Source organism: Ischnura elegans, chromosome 10, assembly GCF_921293095.1.
Source record: "Ischnura elegans chromosome 10, ioIscEleg1.1, whole genome shotgun sequence".
Lineage (NCBI taxonomy): Eukaryota > Metazoa > Arthropoda > Insecta > Odonata > Coenagrionidae > Ischnura > Ischnura elegans.
In genome coordinates, this window is record NC_060255.1 from 77,007,518 (window position 1) to 77,031,579 (window position 24,062).

Here is a 24,062-nt window from a genome sequence, read left to right on the forward strand (position 1 = left end):
ACATACCAACCTCTACTTGTACAAGTACTTGTACAAAGTACTTGTACTTGTACAAAGTACTTGTACTTGTACAAAGTACTTGTACTTGTACAAGTATGTTCCTACTTGATACGGTGAGTAGGTAGATTTTTTTGTTCACTGTTGAATGCGGTAACGCAGAATGGAAAGATTCAATGATTGAACGTATGATGAAAATTAAAACAAGTATTACATGAAAAACTGACTGACCGTTGCGTCTGACAGTAACTGCTATGGAGGGGGACGGTTTTGAGAACCTTGAACTCTTGTGTGTTTTGTAGTTTTAAAAACTGTAACCTTCTTTGATAAAGTTTACAACTTCATTGAAACTTTACAAAAACAATTTTGAAAACTTAGAAAGACTTTATTTCAAATATCTGAGGAAATTATTTTTGTATTTTTTTTATTTATTTCATTTGGGTGTCACGCCCCACCTGGACTTTCTCCGCGCCCCCCAGTTTGGGAACCCCTGGTCTAGAGAGATATTCAAGGTTACCTATTAGCCCGTAGAGGGCCAATCAGGTCTATTTTGCCAAAACAACTGAGAAAAACTCTACCATTTGATGTTTTTTCGGCAAGCAACAATTAATTATGAAAAAATCGGAGCATATGCACTCATGCTTGGTTGTTTTCAATCCAAATCTCACCTGTAATCCACGAAATGGAATGAGCAAGCTCTGGCCTTTTTATCCCGGGCAAGTTTGTCAGCCAGTTCCTCAACACAAGGAATATTATCAAAATGCACAAGTCAAGTGGATCAGCTCAAATGACCAAAATGATTTCAAAAGGAGACTGTGTTCATTACTAGGCAATTTGGCGGTTAAGCTTACATCAGACCCTGAGCTGGAATAACCAGCAGATTCCACCGTTAAATATGAATTCCTACCGCCCGGAACGCATGAACGTTTGAGCGTGTTGCATATTAACAAGGATAAGAACCCTATTGTTACCATAAACTATTTACATTTTTACATTTACGTTATTCTGTCACTACAAAAATTCCAAAACTACAAAAAAGATTAAGACATAAAATCAGAATTAAACGCATCAAACATCAATTTTACAGCTCACAAATTTAGAGAGAAAGAAATAAAATGGATATAGAATGACTGACTGCACCCAACAAAATTAAAACATAAACAGATAGTATGGAATTGAGGCGTAGTGAACTCCGGAAAAGGCATCGCTACGGATAAAAAACAACCTAACTCAATTTCAATAACTTGTGCGCGGTAGTTTGTGGATACTTCTGACGAATTTAATCGTTTACTATAGAAAACCCATAACCGATTTGATTTAGATTTTGACTTTTCAGTACATGAACCTACAATTTTAAATACATTGTTAGGTGGGGAAACTACTCCACTGCGACTATTCTTAAGGCTTTAGAATAAGCATCAAACTATTCGTTTTGAGCAGAAACCCCTAAATTACAGGAGTAAGTAAACTTTGTATGGATTTCTTATAAATTTACATATTTTTGGTGATGGGTTTTCTGTACTAAAACGATTCAATTATACATCGGCACTGAGAACGCGTCATTTTTTCTATATGAAACCCAAAGAGGTTAAGCTAATTTTATATTAAGTGCCAAACTTAAATTTGCTAATTTTTTCTGCACACCGGCCTTTAGTTCATTAGATTCAGGAAGAAAAAATCTCGCATCGCCATTGAGGCGGCGCGATCTACCTTTTGTGAAACCTGGAATACTGTGTTACAAGATAAATGTAGGGACTAGGGGCCGTCCATTAATTGCGTGAGCTGATTTAGGCGATTTTTGGACCCTCAGGGAAATTTGGTGAGATTTGGCTAGAATCCCTCCGTCTCCTCTCACGTGAGATTGTTCAAAATGCGTATTATCAGTGTATAAAAGTTAATCTATGCTTCATTGCGTTTGATTTATATAAAAAAATTAAATTACCTTTTTTAAGATTAGTTAAGACTAGGGATGGTCGGATCGGATACATCGGATCCAAATATCCGCGGATATTGCCCTTCATCGGATACATCGGATCCAAACTCGCGGAAGACATCGGATCTGGATCCGAAATTTTAAATAATATCTTCAGTGAATGCAACGCCCCATAAGGGTGGAAAGAATTCCGATTCTATCTTTGAATGCGCCGTCGCATGCGATTCTTGTCCTACTCATGAACCGTTTTGTTTGACAGCTCTCGCAGAGGTTACGTAGCAGAATTTCAGCCGTGGAAAATAAAAAAAGGAAAAATACGACTGGCACACTCTTCCCAAGAGATTGAACAATCATCGGGGGAATCTCAGCGTCAGGAATTTGAAAATGCATTTGGATCCGAAAATATCCGATCCGAAAGATCCGGCTCCGAAAATCAAGGATCCGATCCGAATCCGGATCCGAAAAAAATCCTGGATCCGTCCATCCCTACTTGAGACTATTATTTAAGATTACTGAAATAGCAATTTTATACTGTTTCTAGCGGGAAAAAAATTACATGATACTTGCCAGGACCCCCCAATCCCCCCACGTGAGATCGGGTGAGAATCAGCTACATCCCCTCCCCCCCTAAACGCCTCACGTAATTAATGATAAGATGATTTATTGTTCTTGAACATTGTCCATTAAGAAAATATGGTGGTTATAGCATACAGAAGAGCTCAGAATACACTAATTACAAAGTTTATAATTGGAAAATATAAGCATAGGAAATTAGAGTGAAAAATGACATAAGAATATAAGAAGTATCAAAAGAAGTTATACACTTAATTAACGGATGCCCATAACCCATAACCGATTTCCCATACATAAGAAGCTCGACATCAAATTTTCCAATCAATGAAAAACAAATACACATTCTGACTCACAATTGAGCACCCTTTCCTCAGGGGCCACCTGCTTGAAGTGGCGGTGGAATTTTTTCTGGCGGGCCTTGCTCGAGCCGGGCGTAGGGACGACGGGCTCGGCTCCCTCGACCGCGGACACGGTGACAGTTGAAGCGCAGTGCGCGGCCGCCGACGCCGACGAAGAGGACGAAGAAGACGCTTGACCCGACCGGACGCTCGCCTGGGTCATGGCGGGCGCACTCGTGCTCAGCTGCTTCAGCGCCTGCCTGTGGAAAACAAAAGAGACGAGGTTAGCGCAAGAACTAAGACCAATCAGAGGCAGCAAGATACAGGAGGCTCCAATCACTCTCATCAAGCAGCTATATCAATAGCTTCACTTCGGGCGCATTTTTATCGGGTTTCAAAAATGTCCTCAACGCGGCGATGAATGCGGAAAGATCCATTCCAAATATTTGTAATACAGTAATTGCAATCGCGACGAGTAGCATTGGAAAGTTAAAAATTTGATAATTCCAATCATCATAAATATAAATAAAAGTTTTCGGTAATTACTTGTTCATTTACCTCTGAGTTTCTTTCAGAAATAACATTTAAGAATATAGAGTAAAAAGTGATTTAACGACAGTTCAAACATTTTAAATTAAAGATTATCTAAATCAGAAATGCCATCTTAAGACTGAAATCATACATGAAAAACGGACAAAAACACATCGATGACAGGGTATAGGTGTGATAAAACATTTACGCAGTGAACTTCAAAAGCAAACCCATGCATCCATTTCTAAGATATCCAGATGTTCCCTGGTATACAAAACCTAACCGTCAATAGAACTATATAGGTAAGTGTTTGCTTCAGCTCAGTTCGCTGGATTGAGATGAAATTGAAAATATAAATATAAAAAAGTGAATATAGTGAGAATAAATAAGGTGCAATGGCACTATTTCATACCGTATGGCGCTATATCCACAGTCACACTCTTCACATGGCATATTTTGACAGCGCGGAGGAAGAATTAACTCTAATTCTGGCATTCTCTTTATATGGAATGCCCCTTCCAAAAATATTGTTTTGTAATCAGCTTCTAGGGCTATTGAGGTATATTTAGTCGGTTGACAACACATTGAAGCGAGAGTGAACCAGATTGAACTACAATTGGAGAATAGGCATTGCGACCAGGCTACCAAAATCACAAAAATAAACCTTCTGATAAAATTTCTTCTTGTAGGTAAACACAGAGAGGTAAACAATAAACATGCAATGGTTACCATGCTGTACGGGTAACGCGTTACTTGAAGTAAATGAGATATTCAATCCACTCATTTTTAAAGCAATACAAACTTTAGAGTCAGCATTTTGATATTAACAGGAATGCATGAGAATACAAAAAAAGTGTGTCATGCAGGAAAGAAGCAAGGATTTTCATAATCTGTTCAGTCTTCATTATCTTGGACGTTTCAAAGATACTGCAGTTTACTTCTTCGACATCTGAAGTGATCTCTTCCTTCTCGAGGACATAAGATGCAATTCCACCTAAATAGTCTCTGAGAAGTATATTCAACATCAAGCTGAAAATACTATAACGCATATCATGAAACTCACGACACGGTTATTTAAAGAGAGATTGACCAACTGAAGAAGTATTTTACAGACATACCAATAAAGCTAAATTTTTATCGAATAGTCGGTGCAGGCATAGCAAAAGAGAATGAAAAACGAACATATGCCAGGGAAAAAGTTGAGAAATGGTCCTAAGATACCTATATAGCAAAATGACATTACGGCGATATTTTCAATTATATTTTGCCTTATATTTCTAATAAAGAACGTTAGATAAAACAAGATATAAGAAATATGCTTCAGTGCACATGGCAGTCATTTAGGATACCTGGATTGGAATAATGTTTAATAAAAACAAATCTTTTCCTTATTAAATTTCTTCTGATAGAGTACGTACACTTACAACGGACATCCCAATCATTCCATTAATTCAATCCGAAATGATCCTACGGCATACAGGTTGTTACACTCAATTTCTACAAGTAACGAAATTTAAAATTGTTTTATTCCGAGTCACGCTATCGTAATCCTTCATGTTACTTCTTAACCCATTCAAACATAAATACTGAGGCAGGACTGAATAGTACTTCGGTCAGTCCGCCACGTCTGATGGGCCTCAGATCTCGTCTAATGGGTCGATATAAACTGCAAATAAGAAACTGACACTTAAATTGCATAAGTGAGGGAAGAGAAACAAGAATTATTGGGCAAGATAATTTCAGAGCAACAATTTAAGATGCCACACTAATGTCCTGACACGAACGCAACATCCTATTTTTTTCCTCTCCTATGAAGCGCATCAGACGGTATCTCATTCAATTGCTGACGAAACGATAGTACGTTAAGCTATTACTGTCAAATTATTTACAATGCATACCATTCCATAGCATTCATTAATTCGCGCGGTAAGAAAAAACATAGCACTCAACACTTCCGTCCAATTTACGCGATAAACTTCAATGGAGATTCGCGCTACCGCATTCGTTGCGAAAAAAAGGATTGCGTTCTTTTCGTAACTACTTCACTACTACTTCACTCTTGAATACGCGAGGCGCAAAATTTATCGACCCGGTCAGCCATAGCGGCCGCACTGCCGGAAACGACGACGACAGTCACTAAACGGAAGAAGCAACAATAGCTACCACCTATCATGCCAACGGAAACCAAATAGACGCAGTAAAAAATCGATAGGTTACCGCATCCATTTAAAAAGTAAGGAAATACTTTTGAAGAAAATTAAGGCGATCAAAAGGAAATAATAGCTTCCTTAAGATATCTCGAAACTTACTGCTGAGCGAAATTACAAAAAGGTTGGCGAAATTTTTTTCTCAAATGGGCACTGTAGTATTCTGAGTATGTACTTAACAGTGGAATAAAAGGGAAGCAAGTCTAATATGCCGGGACTGGTCTTCTTACTTATTCTTCTCAAATTATAGTAGCCACCATATTATTAAAGCAGTTTCCCGCCTTGCGATAAATCTTAAATATTTTAGTGAAGCCGAATCGCTCCAAGCAGTGATCCCAAAATTTTAATCCGAATTTGTAAATGTTTACCGCTAATAATTCACGCATGTGTTCTTGGTAGATTTTTTCCCTACATCTCAAATATCTATTTTGAGTGTTTTTCGGAGGCATCACGAAAATGTTTTTTTTTGCAAACTGTATTTACAAAACCGTCGATTATTTCGATTAATCGATATTTCGGTTGAAATTTCGATTTATGATGAAAATTCGAGCTCATTTCGATTAAAAATCGATATCAATCGAAAAATTTCCGTCACTAATGTTGCACACTCCTTTCGATTAATCGATATTTCGGTTCAACTTTCGATTTCTGCTGAAAATTCGAGTTTTCCATTTAGATTAAATATCGATTTATCGAAAAATCGATTTTGATCGACATTTTCTCATCACTAGTCTCGCACACTCCTTTTGGAAGGATAATCTTCTCACCTCCGGTCAGAGGACCAGCACTGCACGAACACGCTGCACCCGCCTCCCTTCCTCTGTTGACCAACGACCACGGGGGTGGTGGGGCCTCCTGCCGGGCCAGTGGGGGCGGAGACTAGGGGGCCGGGGCAGGCGGCCCCCCCGCGACCGCCCGCCTTGCCGAATGTCTGGTACCCCACGGCGAAAGTAGAGGATACGATACACCAGAGTCAGTTCACACCCTCAAAAGAGGGATTGTCAAGCCCTTGGAAGGATATTGTTGAGAGTCACGAAGTCTCAGGGAAAAATATGAAACATTCCGCGCTGGATTAGTTCAATGACCCCCAATTTCTAAAACGGTAAACCACATCTCCACCTTGGGACAAAATTATGAGCTGTAGCATATTCATAATAGCTTAGAACACGTGAACCATTTCACGGCTAACCATAAACTTGAACCTGACACCTTTATGGTCGTCACAAACAAGGAAAACACCAAGAATGCTCTTCTGGATTAGTCCATTTTTATTCTGTCTTGAAACAGGAGACCATATCTACGTCATTCAAATACTTTGTACTATTCAGCATGTTCTTAACAGCGTTGAACGTGTAAATGTTCTTACTGTGACAGTAAATTTTGGATTATATGTACTGAAACTGAAACACTGTCTCTGAAATCGGAAGAACTGACACCATACTGGGAAAACAGCCACAATATCGGTCCACAAAATATTAAGAATTCAATTCGCGTAGAAAACAGTTTATTTTGCGGAAATATTGATGTTTTCTGACTAAATACAAGGTTCAATGGTCTCAAGTATCGTAAAGAATGACTTTTATGCGAGTGAAAGACAAACCATTCGGAAAGCCATAGTAAGGCTAACGAAGATTAGGCCCATCGATACAAACATCACCTTGAGTTCCCGTCAGCTCGGACGGGAATCAGACTAGTCGCCGAAAATCGGCAGACAGCATGCCCGGTTCTAAGATGGCTAGTTAGAAATCTGGGGTTTGTGGAATGGGTCAATCCTCAAAGCTTCTTTCGCACGAAAGCAACAGAGGTGCCACTCCACATAGCATGCGGAAGGGCCATCTAAACTTGAAAACATGGCTGAGAGATTAGGTCAAAGTTGAAATATTTTTTTCATGCACTGGTCAAACTCCTCCGGGAAGAAAGGTAGAGTTGCACTGCAACGGCAGCGTGTGAAGTCACAGGGCATGAAGATCCTCCATTACGTGAGTGCACCTCACGAATTATGCTTCTTTGTCGATGATCTGAAGTTTCGCCGAAGAGAAGATCTGCATGCGCTCAACTATGAATTCCTTCTCGGCATGACGTGAGTTAAGACCTGGGAGAGAATGGTGGAGTTAACTGCGGAGGAATATGGTAAGACTAGCCTAGGCAGTAATTTCGATGGAGCAGGGATCGTGTAGCTAGCACACTATCGGTCAAAAATGTTTCCCGATAAATAAAGTGGCGTCAATCACGCTCTTGGTCGAAATTTGACTTCCTCCATGGTTATACGTCACTCTAAAGCCACGCATATAAAGAAGGTTACCATCGTAACAAACGAACTGGTATAATTTTCATTCAGGGAAAAGAAATACGGAGAATATGCCTTTTAAATAACCACGCTTGATCTCCATGTTGAAAAGCAATTAAAGGTAATTATTGTTCTCCTTAATTTTCCTATTCTTGAAAAAAAATCCATCAGATTCCATCGTAGACGGTCGAGTGGGATATTATTGATATTCAAGCGCGAGGTAGTGGATAACAATCAATATAGGAATTCAAAATTCGAAAAAAGAGCAAAATGGTGGCCACCAAATTCAATGGGAAATATTTTTTACCTATAGTACACCTACCACTTAACCGCACTTATTTACTTAGCTAGCTCAAAAGGATTTTTAGGAATGAAGAACGCTAGCCTTGGGAAATGAGATGAGTGGATATTATAAGTAAACGTAGGCACAGGGAATCGAGGAAATTTACACAAGGAAAATACTACATCATTTACAATTCTAAAACGAACGACAGGTTCAAACAAGGAGCTAGCTTACGATATCAGAGAAAGCATCACATCCTAATTTACCAGAGAGGATGATTACTCTGCTTGCCCACTTATATTACCGCTAAAATCCTAATTTTGGGCGGATGTATCGTAACTTATGTGAAATACACAATAAGAGATAAGATGTGAGAAAAATGGTACGTTCACTCAAATATGAAATCGCAATCCTTTCAAGAATTTGGTAAATTTAAAGGAAAGGTAAGTAGCGACGAAAAAAAATCTTTCACATTCAGCCATTCTCTCGTTAGTTGAAAAAAAGAGCCAGATATAAGTATTAGTAGCCAAAATATTATTTAAAAAAAAGGTAACATTATCTATTGAGAAAATTTAAAGAACTATTTTCCACATATTTCCATTTTTATACATATACCACCTGGAAATAAATTAGAGCACCATGGGACTAAATTTCAAATGTCTGATTATTCAATATTAAATTGTCATCAAAAGAAAGCAAGTGTGCCAAATTGCAAGCCGATCCGACAACGAGATGTGGGTTAATCATCAATTACAAGATTCCATCGATCAAACAGAAAAACAGACGAAGCAAGTTAAGGAAAAAACGCGAGTAAAAAAATAAAGGATCCTATCCAGTGGAAAACATAGTACGGCCGACAACCCAATTCCGAAACGGGACGACAACTTCGATAAATCGATGTCCCACGCGGTCAAGGGGGCAAAGCCATTCGCGGTGTCTCCGCAGGGGGGTTATGGGATACTTATGGGTGGCCGGGCGCATTTGACAAGCGCGACACCCCACTGACGTGACGTCCTTCCAAGAATCTGAAAACGCCGTGCCCGAAACCAACCAACATTGCCCGTTTAAGAGATCGTTCGGTCTGAAAACATAACAAAATTTCCCGGTAAACAATGAAAGTGAAAGAGCGAATCAATTTACGAAATTTTCAAGGAAACACGACAACTTAGGAAAACTGAGATTTTGTGCAGGAGTTGCACATGCATTCTGTGTAATACGTTTTGTAATAACATCAGGGATAGCAACCGAAACTAAACGAAAGTCAAAACCAGTAAAATTTCAATACTTTCGTTCCCGTTTCACAATGATGCGAGAAAATTGAGGCACGTAGGTGAACTTTTTCTAAGGTCATAGCCATCAGCTTTGGAAACGTAAATGCAGAAGTTAAGAAGAATAGGTGGATTACAACACGGCGGGGGTCATGAAAAATGATAACATTAAAGGTCATAAAAAGCACCATTTAAAGTTGTTCCCCTATTGACTAACGCATAACTCATTAATCATTAATTAATTAAAAAAATGAGCTCTCTCTGAAACAAACAATCAAATAAAATTGAGAGATAAGTTTTATTTACAAAATTAACAAATGTATATAATAACAAATATATTTCAAAATTCAGAAATGCTAATAAAAATTAAGATGATTTTTGGCTTAAAAGGGTACACTTCTTCTTCCAATCTCATTTTTGACCACTAGTATCATTAATTCTGTCATTTTAGTTGTGATTGGTGACTGAATTTTCAATATTTAAATAGCTTTCCAATATGAGCATACTTCGTGCAGAAAAATTTGTATAGCTATTTTAGTACTTCTCAATCGGTTGATTATAAATATATTTTATTCAAGTTATCAAAAATGCCATTTTGGCAAATATTTACCATGACAGGCAACGGCTATTTCATTTCTTTCAGTGCTAAAACCAAATAAAATGTTGCCCTGTAAGAGTAATCCTACCTCATCAACAACAACGAACGAACGACTTGAATGCGATACTAGCGATTTTAAATCAATTTCATGATAGCCAAATACGCTCAACGACAAGCGCTCAAAAATACTCCAGCCAAGTTTATAGCTCATCAGCATTAGTGTACCTTTTACGAATAAAACAAATCGATATCACTTCATAACACTGGTATGGAGGAGGCGACCGACAGCTGAGGTCATTTGCGCCATGAAGGAAGGGTGGAGAGAAACCCGGCGTCAGCATTAGCCTGTTCTTAACGAAAGGCGCCAAGGGGACCACGGCTTAACGTCCCATCTGACGGACGGAGTGATGCACTTGAAATGTCCTCCACACAACACTCAAGCTGGGATCGGGCAGTCTCTGAAAATTCTCTACCACCGCCGGGATTTGAACCCGAGCCCGCCGGGTGGGAGCCCAACACACTAGCCACCACACCAACCCAATCCTCTTTCATAACAGTCTAACTTCTCAGGTAATTAAGTAACCCAGAAATACTACAGAAAAAGGTTTGCACCGAGAGGAGTAATAGTTAGGTGTAGTAGGGCATACTTCAGTATCCACGCAAAATCATAGCAAGTAAAAGCATAAGTAGTATCCTTTGAGCTATGCTTCCTTCAGAGAGTGTACGGAGGTGTGCCTACCCAACAGGATGTCCAACCGCAAAAGATGCATGATGTGACGTAACAATCGGTAATGAGTAAACGACGCAAAGGGCGCTAAGTAGCACTTAGACCTTTGGGAGCATAACATGCACATATCAAATAACTTCGGTCGCGATATGAGCAGCCGAATGGAAGAGAACAAACAGACATCCTTTTTTATAGGTATAGATTTCTGGATACCATTTTATAGAACTACTCAGGTTTCTCTTCATACAAATAAAAATACCCTCACGTACACGAGTGATGCAATGACACACAACTTGCGGCATAAAATGTATTACGAGGTTGGCAAAGATTTTACACAGGTGGTTGAGGAATCCCCAGCTATGGTGTGAAGCGAGAGAGTTCGCTATTCTTACCGACCCTTAATTAACTTATGCCAATAACCCTGGCCGTTCCTCGCCGAGGTACTTCACAGAGAAGATAGGTTTAGGAAGGACGTTATTAGAGGTCTCAGCAGTCACGTAACAAGGACTCGGCTTTGGGAGGGGTACGGATCAGATCGAATAGCACACCACAACGAATAATATTACACGAAAGTTTGCTAAGCAACATGAATGTACTTTAGAAAAAAAAAGGCTAGAGACCAAATTACAAATAAAATATTTAATAACTGCATTTAAAACAAGTAGGATTGCTGTGATACGAATATTTTATTATTAAGGCAAGATCTTAGCCTTTTTCCGGCGAATAAAGTGCAGAGAGGATTCTCGGGTTTTCCTGCGAGTAATTGGTTGGTGCCCGACGTTTCGAAAAACGACTTCCTCTTCATCCTGAGCGTATCTTTTGAATAATTCTTATGATTTTTACTCATAAGATCCCCTGAGGATGAAGAGAAAGTCGTTCCTTGAAATGCCGCGAGACTTGCACTAAATTACCCGGTAGAAAACCCAATAATCCGTATTTTTTCATTGTTAAGATGTTGGAGGGGGATCTATCTCCCACTTCTCCCCATAGAAACGCCAATGGGTCTAACTGTGGATGGAATAATGATGAATAAAAAAAAGGACGAGAGAAGCGATTTCTAGGATAGGAATTAATTGATTTAGCAGTCTTGCTACGTTTAGTTAGCATCGCGTGCAGGTTTAAAAGCGAACGTATGAGGCGCACCGATACTTTTTAAGGGCTTCTCCTCCACTCCCCCTTGGCCAATCGAATACGGCGAGGATTAAGAAATGGAAGAATCCATTTAGCCACAGTCTCTATTCGTAATCCGATTAGAGCAATGTCATACGTGGAGGCCATATGCCGTGCACTCAATCACTTTCCATTTTGTGATAAAAATTTGAGCTGAGAGCTGACCCATTATATTCCACCGTGAAGGTCTGCCATGCAGCGTAGTAGTATAAGAATTCTTTTCCCGAGAACATCGAACTGATTTTTCCACCAGACTGATTGCATCTTCCACACCATATCAACCAGTTTAGGCAACTGTTTTCTAACTCACCATACATGGAAAATCGATAGCGCGAACCAATATAATCTATGCTTAAGAGGAGTGATCACTCTCTCTCGGCTGATCGTGTTTCGAAGTCAACTTTTTCCAGAGATACATCGTGGAACAGCGCATTGAATCAATACACAAAGCTGTCGTACTGTCTGCTTCATTTTAATTTCAGAAACTCTACTACACGCATTTAAAATGGCATGCAGTGATCGTCTAGTAATAACATATTTCAATCGGCCGAAACGTATTTATTACATAACAATTTGTCGGCCTCGGTGGCGGCGGGGATATGTCCTCGCTTACCACACCGAAGGTCGCGGGTTCGAGTCCCGCCTGGATAGGTTTCCCCTTACAGGACATGGGTGTGTGTGAGCGTCTGTTGTTGATTGTTTGAACTCCCAGTGTAAAGGCCACATTGAGCTGTTTTCGGGGGTAATTGAGATAAAAAAAATCCCGTAACTGCGTTATAACCCTAAGCCCTCAAGAATTGCTCACATCACTCCACTTCAGCCCCTCCCCAGTCCCTCCACATTTCCTTTTTCTCCTTGTGACAAGACGGAAGTCCGAAACTTTGTTTCAATGGTGTGCATGACGTAATAATTCTTAACTGTGTTTCTGTGCTTCCTACCCCCTTCCCACCTTTCCCACCATTCTTCCTTCTGATCCTTCTTCCCCTCCCACTACTTTTAGAAGATATACCTGTTTGGAATAGAAATATGTTGGCACCTGATGATGACTACAAGCCAATAGGGTGGTTTCCTATTATTTTTTTATTGCCTTAATCGAAAGATTATTACTCCTGGAGTAAATATCTCACGCTTTTAGATTTTTAAATGATAATATCTATTTTTCGCGATTAAATGAAAAGTGAAAAATTTCAAGCGCGCGAAAACGCGACGCGTTAGTAGGAATGATGGGAAATCTCTCCGTACGTCGTATTTCTGGTTCCCCCTCCGCCCGGTGAGGTGACCTTGAGGCGAGGCTTAGCGCTGATACGTCGCAGGCTGCCAGCGGGTAGCCTAGTGCCCTGCTGCCTGGTAGCGCTTGGCTTAAATAAGGATTATTAATACCTTATCAAACGAGGAAAACTTTCCGACCTTAGCCAGTTTTAATAAGTGATTATTAAGACATGTTTCCCTGAGCTCTGCGCCTCATGCATGCATTGGTAACCTCAGACGACGTATAACTCCTATCTTCTCCTATAGAAACTAGGTCCCTGTGACGTCACGTGGAGTGGCATCGCATGGGCGCCAATCTGGCCCTTTTCAAATGAGGATAAAAATGGACCATTGCCATTCGTCTACACCGGCATTTATAAAACGAAATAATTTGTATATTATGAATACACTAATGGTGGGTAACGAATCGCAATTATTGCCTTTTGTTTTCTTTGATGAAGGAAACTACCCTATTAAAAAACGAGTAGTACAGTTTGTGAAATTAAAATTAAGTAGACAGCACGAAATCTGTTTATCATTTGAATATGCTGTTATACTATATCTCTACGGATATTTCTGTCTTTGTGTATCATCTCATTTCGATCGTATTTTGTCTTTTCCGGCAACCTATTACTCCTTCAAAACTTATGCTGTAATGTGATGATGCAGTAATGAATGGCAACTAAAAGGCATTACGCATAAATATGAATGCATAAAATATATTGCATACGACGTTATAACGGCTTATTATCAACAAAATAACATGAGAAATCAGAAAATACCCAACAATGCCAGTGATTTGTGTACATTCCTTTTAAGGTAATTGCTAGGTATCCTTGGAGCTACTTCCAAACGCGGCCGATAGTTGGAGACTCACTTGACTGGATTTTTGAATACGAAAATGTTTACTAATACCTACTGCATAAATATCCAGAAAATACCAAGGTCATAGCATATTTTTTAGCGAGTAATCCGTGACCAACAAAGGCAAGTCCTCTCAAGAGAAGGTTTTTTTTCTCTGGCATTTTACTGGTTAAAAACTACAACAATCGTTTTTAAATTTTACTTGTGTAAAGAATTGACCTTTGTCAATATTTATCCGTAACCCGAGTATGACTACCCTACCTCAGCATTTGCTCTGAGGGCCTGCTCTATACACCCAGAAATTTCACGATGATAGCATAAGTTTACAATACAACATTGGTACATCAGGAAAAGAGAAAATAAATACTACCATTCGAGAGGCAGTGCTGCGTTCTCTTAATGAAAAAAACATGAAAAAAATTAAAAGTCTTCCAAAAACAAAAACCCTTAAAAATTAGCACTATTTGAACATAATGTTTTTCCAATAAAAATAGAACATTCCATTCTTTATTTCCTGGCAATAGAATTTATAAATGAAAAATTTGACCTTAATGTAAAAAAATAATAAGGCGGCTAAGGTTGTTAACAGTTTTGGAGTGCGATTGGAATATCTTAAGAATGGGTGAAAGCGTCTGGTACATATGGCCAGCATAATATTTTCCGATCGTTGACAATTAAAAATTAATCTAGAAATCCAGTTCAGCATTGCATATTATTACACGCAAACTTTCGAAATTTAAATCACTAAAATGTTAAGAATTGCATGCATATTCCATAAAATTTGAATGCTGAATAGTTGACTTTTAAAAATAGCAGCACAAAATTATTAAACTCTTCCAAAGTGTTCAAGAAATGCATACTCCATCACACTATGCAATAATGTGCAAAACACTGCACAAACATTTTTTGGTAGATTTGATTTGCTCGAATAAAATTTGTTCATCTCCACCACCGTCAACGTCAAAACTCTCATGTTCTTTTTAAACCAATCCAAGAGTTAGTTACTTAAGAATTAGCAAAAAAAGTTATCCCTGGTAAGTCCCGACGTTCAATGCTACCCGCGTAATAGACAAGCGAGGACATCACCCATGCTGCAACCATGATAAACACACGGCTTCCTTCCAAGGAAACACTGAATTTATTTTTCAGTCGTGTTTCTCCTAGACAAGGAGCGGAGTCTTGAGAGGGTCCCTGATCCATATTTCACGACGGCACTCGAGAGAGAGAGAAATACAAGCGATATCCTTACACAACGGCTCACAAAAGGAACTGGCTGGCTTCCTCCGCGAAGCTTGAAACGAATAAATTCGCGGATGGGTGGATATGGTGATTCCCAAGTTGAGACGACAGTGATAACTCCAGCTCCTAAAAGAATAAAAACTGACTGACACTCACAAAGGATAGGGCGGGTGGTAGAGAAGTGATTTTTATCTCGTCGGCTCACTCACTCCCAGGAGCCTTGTCTCCCAGGCGACGGAAGTTAATCTCATTTTCTCGTCAGTAACGAAACAAACCACGACTCATATTCTCATATTTAACTCATTACCGCATAAAAACATATCCAAATGAAGGCCAAGTTTCCTTTATTTACGTCTCACCGAGCAAAAACAGAACACAGATACACGTGACACGCATAAAAAATAATTTTAGAAAAGCTTTGTGAGAATTTTCATCAGAGATAGAACTATTTCCATTGAAAGCGCTATTCACCTGAATGACTGCTTGAAGTCAGGAAGATCAGTTAAAAAAAAACTTCAATTCACGCAAGCATAGTTTTCCCTAAATGAATTTTTTCTCGCTTTATAAGTAAATTACTTTTCTTCTCTGGAGTATATTTCAAAATTATTGGCATTGAGCACTTTCTCAAGAGATTCGACGTTACTATACGACCCTTTTAATCTCATAAATGTAACCCTAATTAAATAAGAAAATGGTAGGCATTGACATGAATTTTAGCAGAGTGGCCAAGGTTTTGTGTCTTAGAAATGTAGTGATAAGGAAAAATGATAAAGATTAAATGTATAGTGCGGCAAAGAAAGGATGACATATATGAAGGACGTACTGACACCGAAAGACATAAAATATACGTGTTACGAAAGTGTTAAAGATAATGTGATAGCAGAATTGAGCGAATATCTGCGTCAAACCAATCTTCGGATTGTTGACAAGTGATGACGATATATAATTAAAAAAGAGCATTATTCACCACCAAACAGAAAATAGACGGCGTGTACCCTCTAAAAATTTGCCAGCAAAGCAATTTACTATAATTTCCATTTTCCTATTTTAATTTCCCGCAGACAAACCTGGCAAACAAACCTGGAAAGACTTCCCACGCACCAATCACATCCAAGCACTACTTTAAACAGCCTCTTTCATTCTAGAGGGATATAATACTTCTCTTCCGAATCTCCGCTATCACACTCGACCATGACCTTTTCGGCCAATGCCCTTCTCCTAAGCCGTCTACTTCTATTTCACGAGAGGCTGTGGTCGAGGCTTTCTTTTATTCGCATCTATTCTCTCAGAGCAGCGACTCAAATGGAACATAAACCTTTACATGTGTATATCATGCCTTTCTTGATTTCTTAAGGCTTGGTATATCTATACATTTTATTAACATGCCAATCTCTAATAGACCTTTAGACGGTACCGATCACTGGTTATGATGCGATTATCGCTGTATTCCGCACTAAATAACACGAACTTCCACTGTATTCGGAAATTTGGTACTCCGCACAGCGAATTCAATAAAGTGTAAACCTTAACATAGGTCTATCATACCTTTCTTAATTACCTATAGATGCAAATGGTATTATGTAATAAGGGCATCCATATCTTATCAACATGTTCAGCATTGGTTTTAGACATTACACTGTCAATCACTCGTTATAATGCGATTCTCACTATAAGCCGTACTCACTATAGAGAGCTTCCACCGTATATGGAAACTGTATTTGTTTAAAGAAAATTTTTTGCACGGGCCATCAATTCTAGATCTCTGAAATTTCTATTTGGGAATTTCATGTAGTTGAATTCTGTCACCCCGAGAAAATTTAATGTAGACCAAGAATTTACACCAGGAAAATTCATCCTTTTTCTATTACTGTTAATCCCGTTATCCTTAAATAAGTCGCACCTCTTAGCGGATGAGATTGGTTTTTCGCCATTTCTTTCTCGTTCAGCCATTAATTCTGACTCTATTTCACCAGCGTTCCAACTAACTTATTTTGGTCCACTTCCGTACTTCTTTGGATGGCGACGTAAAGATTTTGTGTACCGTGGTATTATTAGTAAAGATAAGGAGAATAAGATGATGCCTGTGCTGTATTTTCCTGCGGAGCTAAAGTTTAACAGAATGTGTAGACTGTTCATTGAACATCATCTGATTTCGATAATTTACCAACATCGCTAAGTTTCTATAAATCAAGGTGTTACACACAGCATTATCATGACTCAACAAAAATTTATGCCGTCAGTAATTACTACTCCACGAGCAATATTTAGCCAAAATTTCGTAAACTTGAACTAGATAGCACACAGGAAAACGAAGAAATCCTACTGGAAAACCTGGGGAATTTATATAATTGCTAAAACGGGAAACAATTTAAAAAGAAAGATCTATGGCCTTATCCCTTTCGAAGATGAGTTGGTGATGTCATTTGCTCCTACTGAGTGGGTCAGCTTCTCAGCTACTTATGTAGCAAACACGAGAATGATCAATGCCACCTATGTTGAGACGAAGATTTTACGTTAAGAAAATGCTTTCAATATTCTTAAAAAGTCACTTCTCTAAGCGTATGATACAGATTTTTCGGGTTTCTTACCCCGTTTATCCATTACTCCGTCCAAAATGTCGCCAGAATACCAGGTAGTTTCTACAGGTCCATTTCATTGTGCAGATTATGTCCTTCCTCCTGTACCGACCAGTTTGGCGCACTTAGGTTTGGGAATGCGATTACTGGTTGTGAATGTTAGAATCCCATGCCATTAATATATTTTCATTGATAAATACTAAGAGCGGAACAAAAACATTCAATCCATTCTAAAATTAAAAAATCTTATCTTCTGGAATTCCTCGGGCTGTCCCAACTTTCATAATCATAAAGGATACTGAGGCACTCCTATTATCCCATGAATTCTCAAGTTCTGAAGTGTCGTAAAGAAAAAGGTCATAGGGATACCTTCACCCAAACGACACAAGAATGATCTCGGTTGCGGTCTTAATTGAAAAGAACTTCCAACGCAGGGAAGAAAAACTGCGTCCTTTCTGGCCATAAATTTCACCCACATTCTCTCCAACCGAGGTCCAAGAAACTCTTTTTTCCCCGAGACTTGATCCCTTGCCAAGGATAGTCGCCGCCAAAAGGGTTAAAGACCCCCCCCCCTCCTAGAACGGATGTTCCGCGAGAAAGCATTGATTCAAAGTCGGTTACAGAAAAACCTTACAAGTTCAAGTAATTCTCGGTCCAGCCACGACTCTAAATACAGTACCCATTCGAGTGCAAAAACAACAAGCACAGTATTGCTCTGTCAACTTTTAGCGAAGCCTTTTCCCCTGAAAAAAGAGACCTGACCACACAAATAAGAAAATATAATGCATCAAAGGAAAGTGTTACTAACTCAAAACGGCTTAACCACTGGGCAACAGAAAATCTTCGGAAACAATTTTGCCTACTTTTTGCCTGATGCTTTGAGAGAGATTACTAATTAGCCTAGAGAGATTACTAATTAGAGCCTAATTACTATGGTAAAAACTATCACAAGGATAGGATTAGGCAAACGGACTGCAGAAACGATAGATTTAAGATGTCGTTTTTTCCGCGCACAATAAGGAACCATAATACCTGCGATAGTTGAGCTCCAGGATAGCTTGACTCGGACTGGGTAAAATAGGTTCTGCAAATATAGTTAATAATTTACTACAATTGCATTGCATTGCAACTATCTGCATGCATTAACTCACGCATAAATCAGTTAATACTCCAAATTTTCGTTTTCTTTTACTAACTAATAGTTTTATTGACATGTTCTTGTTCTCAACTCTCTCCTAGCTTCTGGTCTGACCACGTGCCGTTGTTCTTTGTGCTTGGTCTGTGACCGGCAAACAAGCACGTTTCTGACTAAGGCTAGGCTGAGTGCTGCATGCCTGGTGTGAAATCACCACATGCCACACACCCTGGTGGTGGCTCGTTAGATGTAGATTTTTGTCCGCATGAAATTTGGCATGCTTTTGCGACATAAAAATAAAAGAATTATCGAAAAATTAGCTTAATGTCAAATAAGAAACTCTATAACTCTATTAGAAATGGTAGGAAGTGTAATTCACAACCAGTGGGATAACTGAAATTTATAAGAAGAGTACTATGGATAAGAATCCTAGTTAAATGAAAAATTCATTCACGGAAGAAAATACGTGGTTCACTTCCAAAAAACAAAGGAAAGATGAAACGTAGTAATTACCCTTTCACGCGGTAATTACATTAAAGATAAGAAACTCAGAGGTGTAGTTTAATTTCTTACAGAAAATAGACACGAATTATATCCTTTCATTCTATCACTTCTATTCACTTTTCACTCGCCAGCAAGAAAGTTACAGGCATGAAATTATACCTCTAAAAATGATCATAAATTAGTCATAGACCACTAATTTGTTAATGAAAAGAATAAGCTGTATCTCCAAAAATGTTAATCATAACTGGGCCAAAATTTCTACGTTCAAAGTTACGTAATGATGAAATTTAACGCTAAAGTCTAGATTGCATAAATACAAACGGAATACCTAAGCTGACGTCTTTGTTTAAAATATGAAGCATTATTCACGAAGACACGCCAGAGATAAAGGAGCATAAATTTTTTATAATTTTACGTACTCATCACGATTATTCCAAATTCAATGATAAAAGTCGGTCATCAAGCTAAAATTAATGCTATGAATTACCTCACAAAAACAGGATGAACCGATATGGATGTAAGTATTAGGATTTACAACCAAAATACGAGAATCGAATGTTCTGGAGCATGTAACACAAACTCGCGCCCACGTAGTTTCCATTCAGCATCGCATTGAAATCGCTCCAATGAATCGAATGACCTCCTTTCCTTCACCGAGGCTCCATCCATAAGCATCCACCTGGGCGACAACACGAGAATGCATCACGCAAGTAGACGCATTGCTATAATCTAACGTAAACTAAAACTTATTCCCCGTTCCCGCGACCGATATCCGTACCGTGATAGACCTTAACTATCGTCTGAACGCGCGTTTTTACCGAGATGTTAGTAGTTCGTAACTCTGCCACTTAATCGTGGTCGGCGATGCCGGCGCGGCCGAAACAGGAAAAAACCGGATAACGAAGTATGTAGAGAAGGACGATATTGCAGTTGAAAACGTCAGTCAATAACAGTCAGGAAAAGGGAATGAAGTTATTAGTAGTGTTATGGATTTTTCCAAACTTAGGCACACGAGGGCAGCACTGGGTTACCACGGTCGAGTGAATTCACACTGACTGGTAACAGAGGTAATGACCGAGGTCATATAAACAAGGCATTACATAGGTCTTGGTATAGTGAGACGAAAATGGAGGGATGAGACTATACAACGGTCGAAAATGTAACGATACCCAAAGGAACCACGGCTCAACGTTCTATGCGACGGATGGATGGAGAGCTGTACACAAAGAACTCAACCACGGATCACCTCTGACAAATCTGCACTGCCACCGGGATTTGAACGCTGACCCACTGTGTTTCCGTATTCCGTATAAATTCCAGTAACCGTAAGTAAAATGGCGGCGTTCTTAGAAAAAAAATAGTGAGGAACGCGGCTAAATCAACGGAAAAATTAGCGTGGAATTGGGCCGATTTTGAATTAATGGGAAAAATAGTGGAAATTTGGAACACGCACAGTCGTAGTCATTTTTTTAACGCGCTTTGCAGCTATGTTTTGTTAGTTCTAGTGTAATTAGGGGAAGATTACACACATGAATGAAAAATAACGTGGAAATAATACGGAACTGAGAATTAGCGGGAAAACTAACGCGGAAACTTGAAACACGCACTCTCGTACTCATTTTTAATGCGCATTTCAACCGTGTTTTGTTATTTCTAGCGTGAATAGTGGAAGATGACACCTCGTAATGGAAAATAACGTGGAAATAAAAAGGAATTGAGAATAAAGCGAAAAATATCGTGAAAATTTGGAAAGGGAAGTATCACAACCATTTTTTTCATGCGCTCTTCAACAGTGTGTTTTTTTAGGCTTAAATGTGAATCGTGGAAGGCGACACCTCTGAAGAAAAGTCTCCCACTCGAGCCACCACACCAACACGATCCCCACGCGTCCTCTTAAAGGGGAGACACCGGTGAGCCGCTGCATTTCCTTCCTTTGCGGTGCAGGCGAGTCCTGATCGAACGTGAGGCGAGGAGGATAGTGGAGCTGCTCTATATGTGCAAGGCGCGACGGACGGAGGATAACGATCCACTGGAGGGAGGGCGGGTAAGTGAGGGAGAGGAAAGAGAAGCATACACGTATACACTGAGAGGCGATTGCATGCGGCGCTTCTACATAAACACACTTAAGGACGATTTACAGAAAACATTAGCAATAAATTATCCAAATGGAGCACTTGGCATGCGATTCCAATAACAATTCGTAAAATGGCGGCGTTCTTGGAAAAAATTATTGAGAAAAATTAGTAAATTAACCGGAAAATTAGCGGAGAGTTGGGTCGATTTTGAATTATAGGGAAAAATATCGTGAAAATCTGGAACACGCAGTGCCGTATTCATTTTTTTCATGCACATTCCAACCGTTTTTTGTTATACGTAACCGTGAAACGAGGCAGACGACACCTCGGAATAGCAAGTAACCTGAAAATACTAAGTTTTAGAGAAGTGCAGGGAAAAACAACGTGGAAATTTTGGAACGGGAAGAGTCGTATGAATTTTTTTCATGCCTTTCGCAAGGGTGTTTTTATTCATTTTTAACTGAGAATTGTGGAATACGATACTTCGGAATGGAAAGTGACGAGAAAATAATATGTAATTGGGGATTAATGGGAGAAATAGTGTGAAAATTTGGACGGAGCGGTGTCGTAGTCATTTTTCAAGTGCTTCTCCACCGAGTTTTGTAAGAACTAACCGTGAAAGGCGACACCTCTGCATGAAACATATATAGTGTGAGTAATATGAAATTGGGAATTAACGGGAGAAATAGCGTGAAAATTTGGAATGGGAAAAGTCGAACTCATTTTTATAAAGCGTTTTGAAACCTTGCTTTGTTATTTATAATCATTAATTGCGGAAGACGACAACGGGATGGAAAATACCTTGAAAATTGAAAGGAATTGAGGATTAACGGGAAAACTAGCGTAAAAATTTGGAACGGGCGGTGTCGTAGTATTGTTTTCATGCGCTTTAAAACAGTGTTTTGTTAATTTTCAACAGTAAATTGTGAAATAAGACGCCTCGGAATGGAAATAGCGTGAAAATAATATGGAATTGAGAGTTAAAGTCCGGAAAAGAAATCAATACGGTTACGAAACAAGCTCAATTGGACAGTAAGCTGCAATTTGCAGTACGTTTTGCATAAGAATGACACATGGTGTCGAATATGCGTTTATTTTTTTCTATGAACACCCGAAAAGTAGGGAAGCTAATTTTTTGCTACGTGCTGAATTTATACTTACTGCTAATGCTTTCTATAGACCGTCCTTAACACTAAGGCTTCAAAAGCATATGGGAGATAGACAAAAACAGAAAGGGTTCACCCACCTCTTCCGGCCGGGGCTATCTTTCGGGAGGGAGACGTACTTTCTAGAAAAAGGGGAGAGTTATGGAGACTTCACAACCAGGACCAAACCCCATCTTTCACACTGAATATGAAGAATTTTTAAATCTAAATCTTCTTAAACTCCCCTATCACTTATTGGATAATCGTAGGAAACACTTCCTTGAAGCTACACATAAAATGTTAAAAATCGTTTCAAATCTTCAGACCTCTACAGCAAAATGGAGGGTATCTTTCCATTTCACAAGCGCAAACACTTTCTCGAGGCCACTCGCAAAAAAATTAAGATCAACCCCAGTCGGTCACAAGATATGGAGAACTTTTTAACTCTTCAAGTCTGCAACAAAAGAGTATCTTCCTGGTTTAGCAGAGGACATTCATCTGAGAGACACAAACAAAAAGAGTTACGACCAATCTCCAATGGATCCAATCCTAGCGTTAGACAAGTATCAAGAATTCTTTTCAAATTAAAAAAAAAACGGCAGCAAAAAGGAAGGTCTATTCCTGGATTAGTAGAGGAAACACTTCCTAGGGGGCACGCACATCACACAAGAACGAAAAATCAAGAGGTATCTTTTATGAACCACGCACTTTAACCCAAGGGTCAGCTTCGTCTGAAGAGGTTGGGTTCATCCACTTCCCAAAAGCTCACGTAATTCACACGTTCTGGGTAAGAAAGGGAAGCCGCTTCATTAGTCAATTCCACCTGGGCTCCTGGGGCGTAAATTCACCCTCTAAGGGTTCAGAAGAACCACTTCTACTCCGGCATATCACACATGGCTTTATGTGGCCCATAAAATTACAGGGACAGGTGGGCCTGTAAAAGTTTAACCAGAATTTCTGTTGTGTTCCTCCGGATACTTGCCAAAATCACATGCTACACGACTACCACGGAAACACGATCGAAATAAAGTATCTTAACAATCAGGAAACGTCACAAAAATCAAAGAATTACTTAAGAAGAATAGAAAGTCTATAGTCCACGCAGCCGGAGGAAGAAGAGGAACAAAAAGTGCATTGTCGATAACGATAGAGAACTAGTGTAGCCAGTTTATTAAAGGACGTATTGGAGTCAATAAATCCACTCAAATGTTACCACCCCGTAAGTTCTCCACTGTCGAACTCGGAACCTCTGGGTGGGCTCCTGTATGATCTGTCTGATGGGTTACGTACTCACAGGGTTTGGAATTTTTATGTATTGGAACTAGGGAAACCCAGGAATAAGTAAGAAAAGTTTCCACTCACTG

General features: G+C 39.2%; 1 protein-coding gene across 9 annotated transcripts in view; it reads right to left on the reverse strand.

Annotated features, from left to right (window-relative positions):
* The window catches only part of LOC124167167 (GRAM domain-containing protein 2B-like), a 648,383-nt gene that overhangs the window by 18,612 nt on the left and 605,709 nt on the right, over positions 1–24,062 (reverse strand). For all 9 annotated transcript variants that reach the window (XM_046544977.1, XM_046544974.1, XM_046544976.1 and 6 more), the window contains one exon: positions 2,857–3,101. In XM_046544977.1, the coding sequence (XP_046400933.1) occupies positions 2,857–3,101 (245 nt within the window). The remainder of the gene's footprint in view (positions 1–2,856; positions 3,102–24,062) is intronic.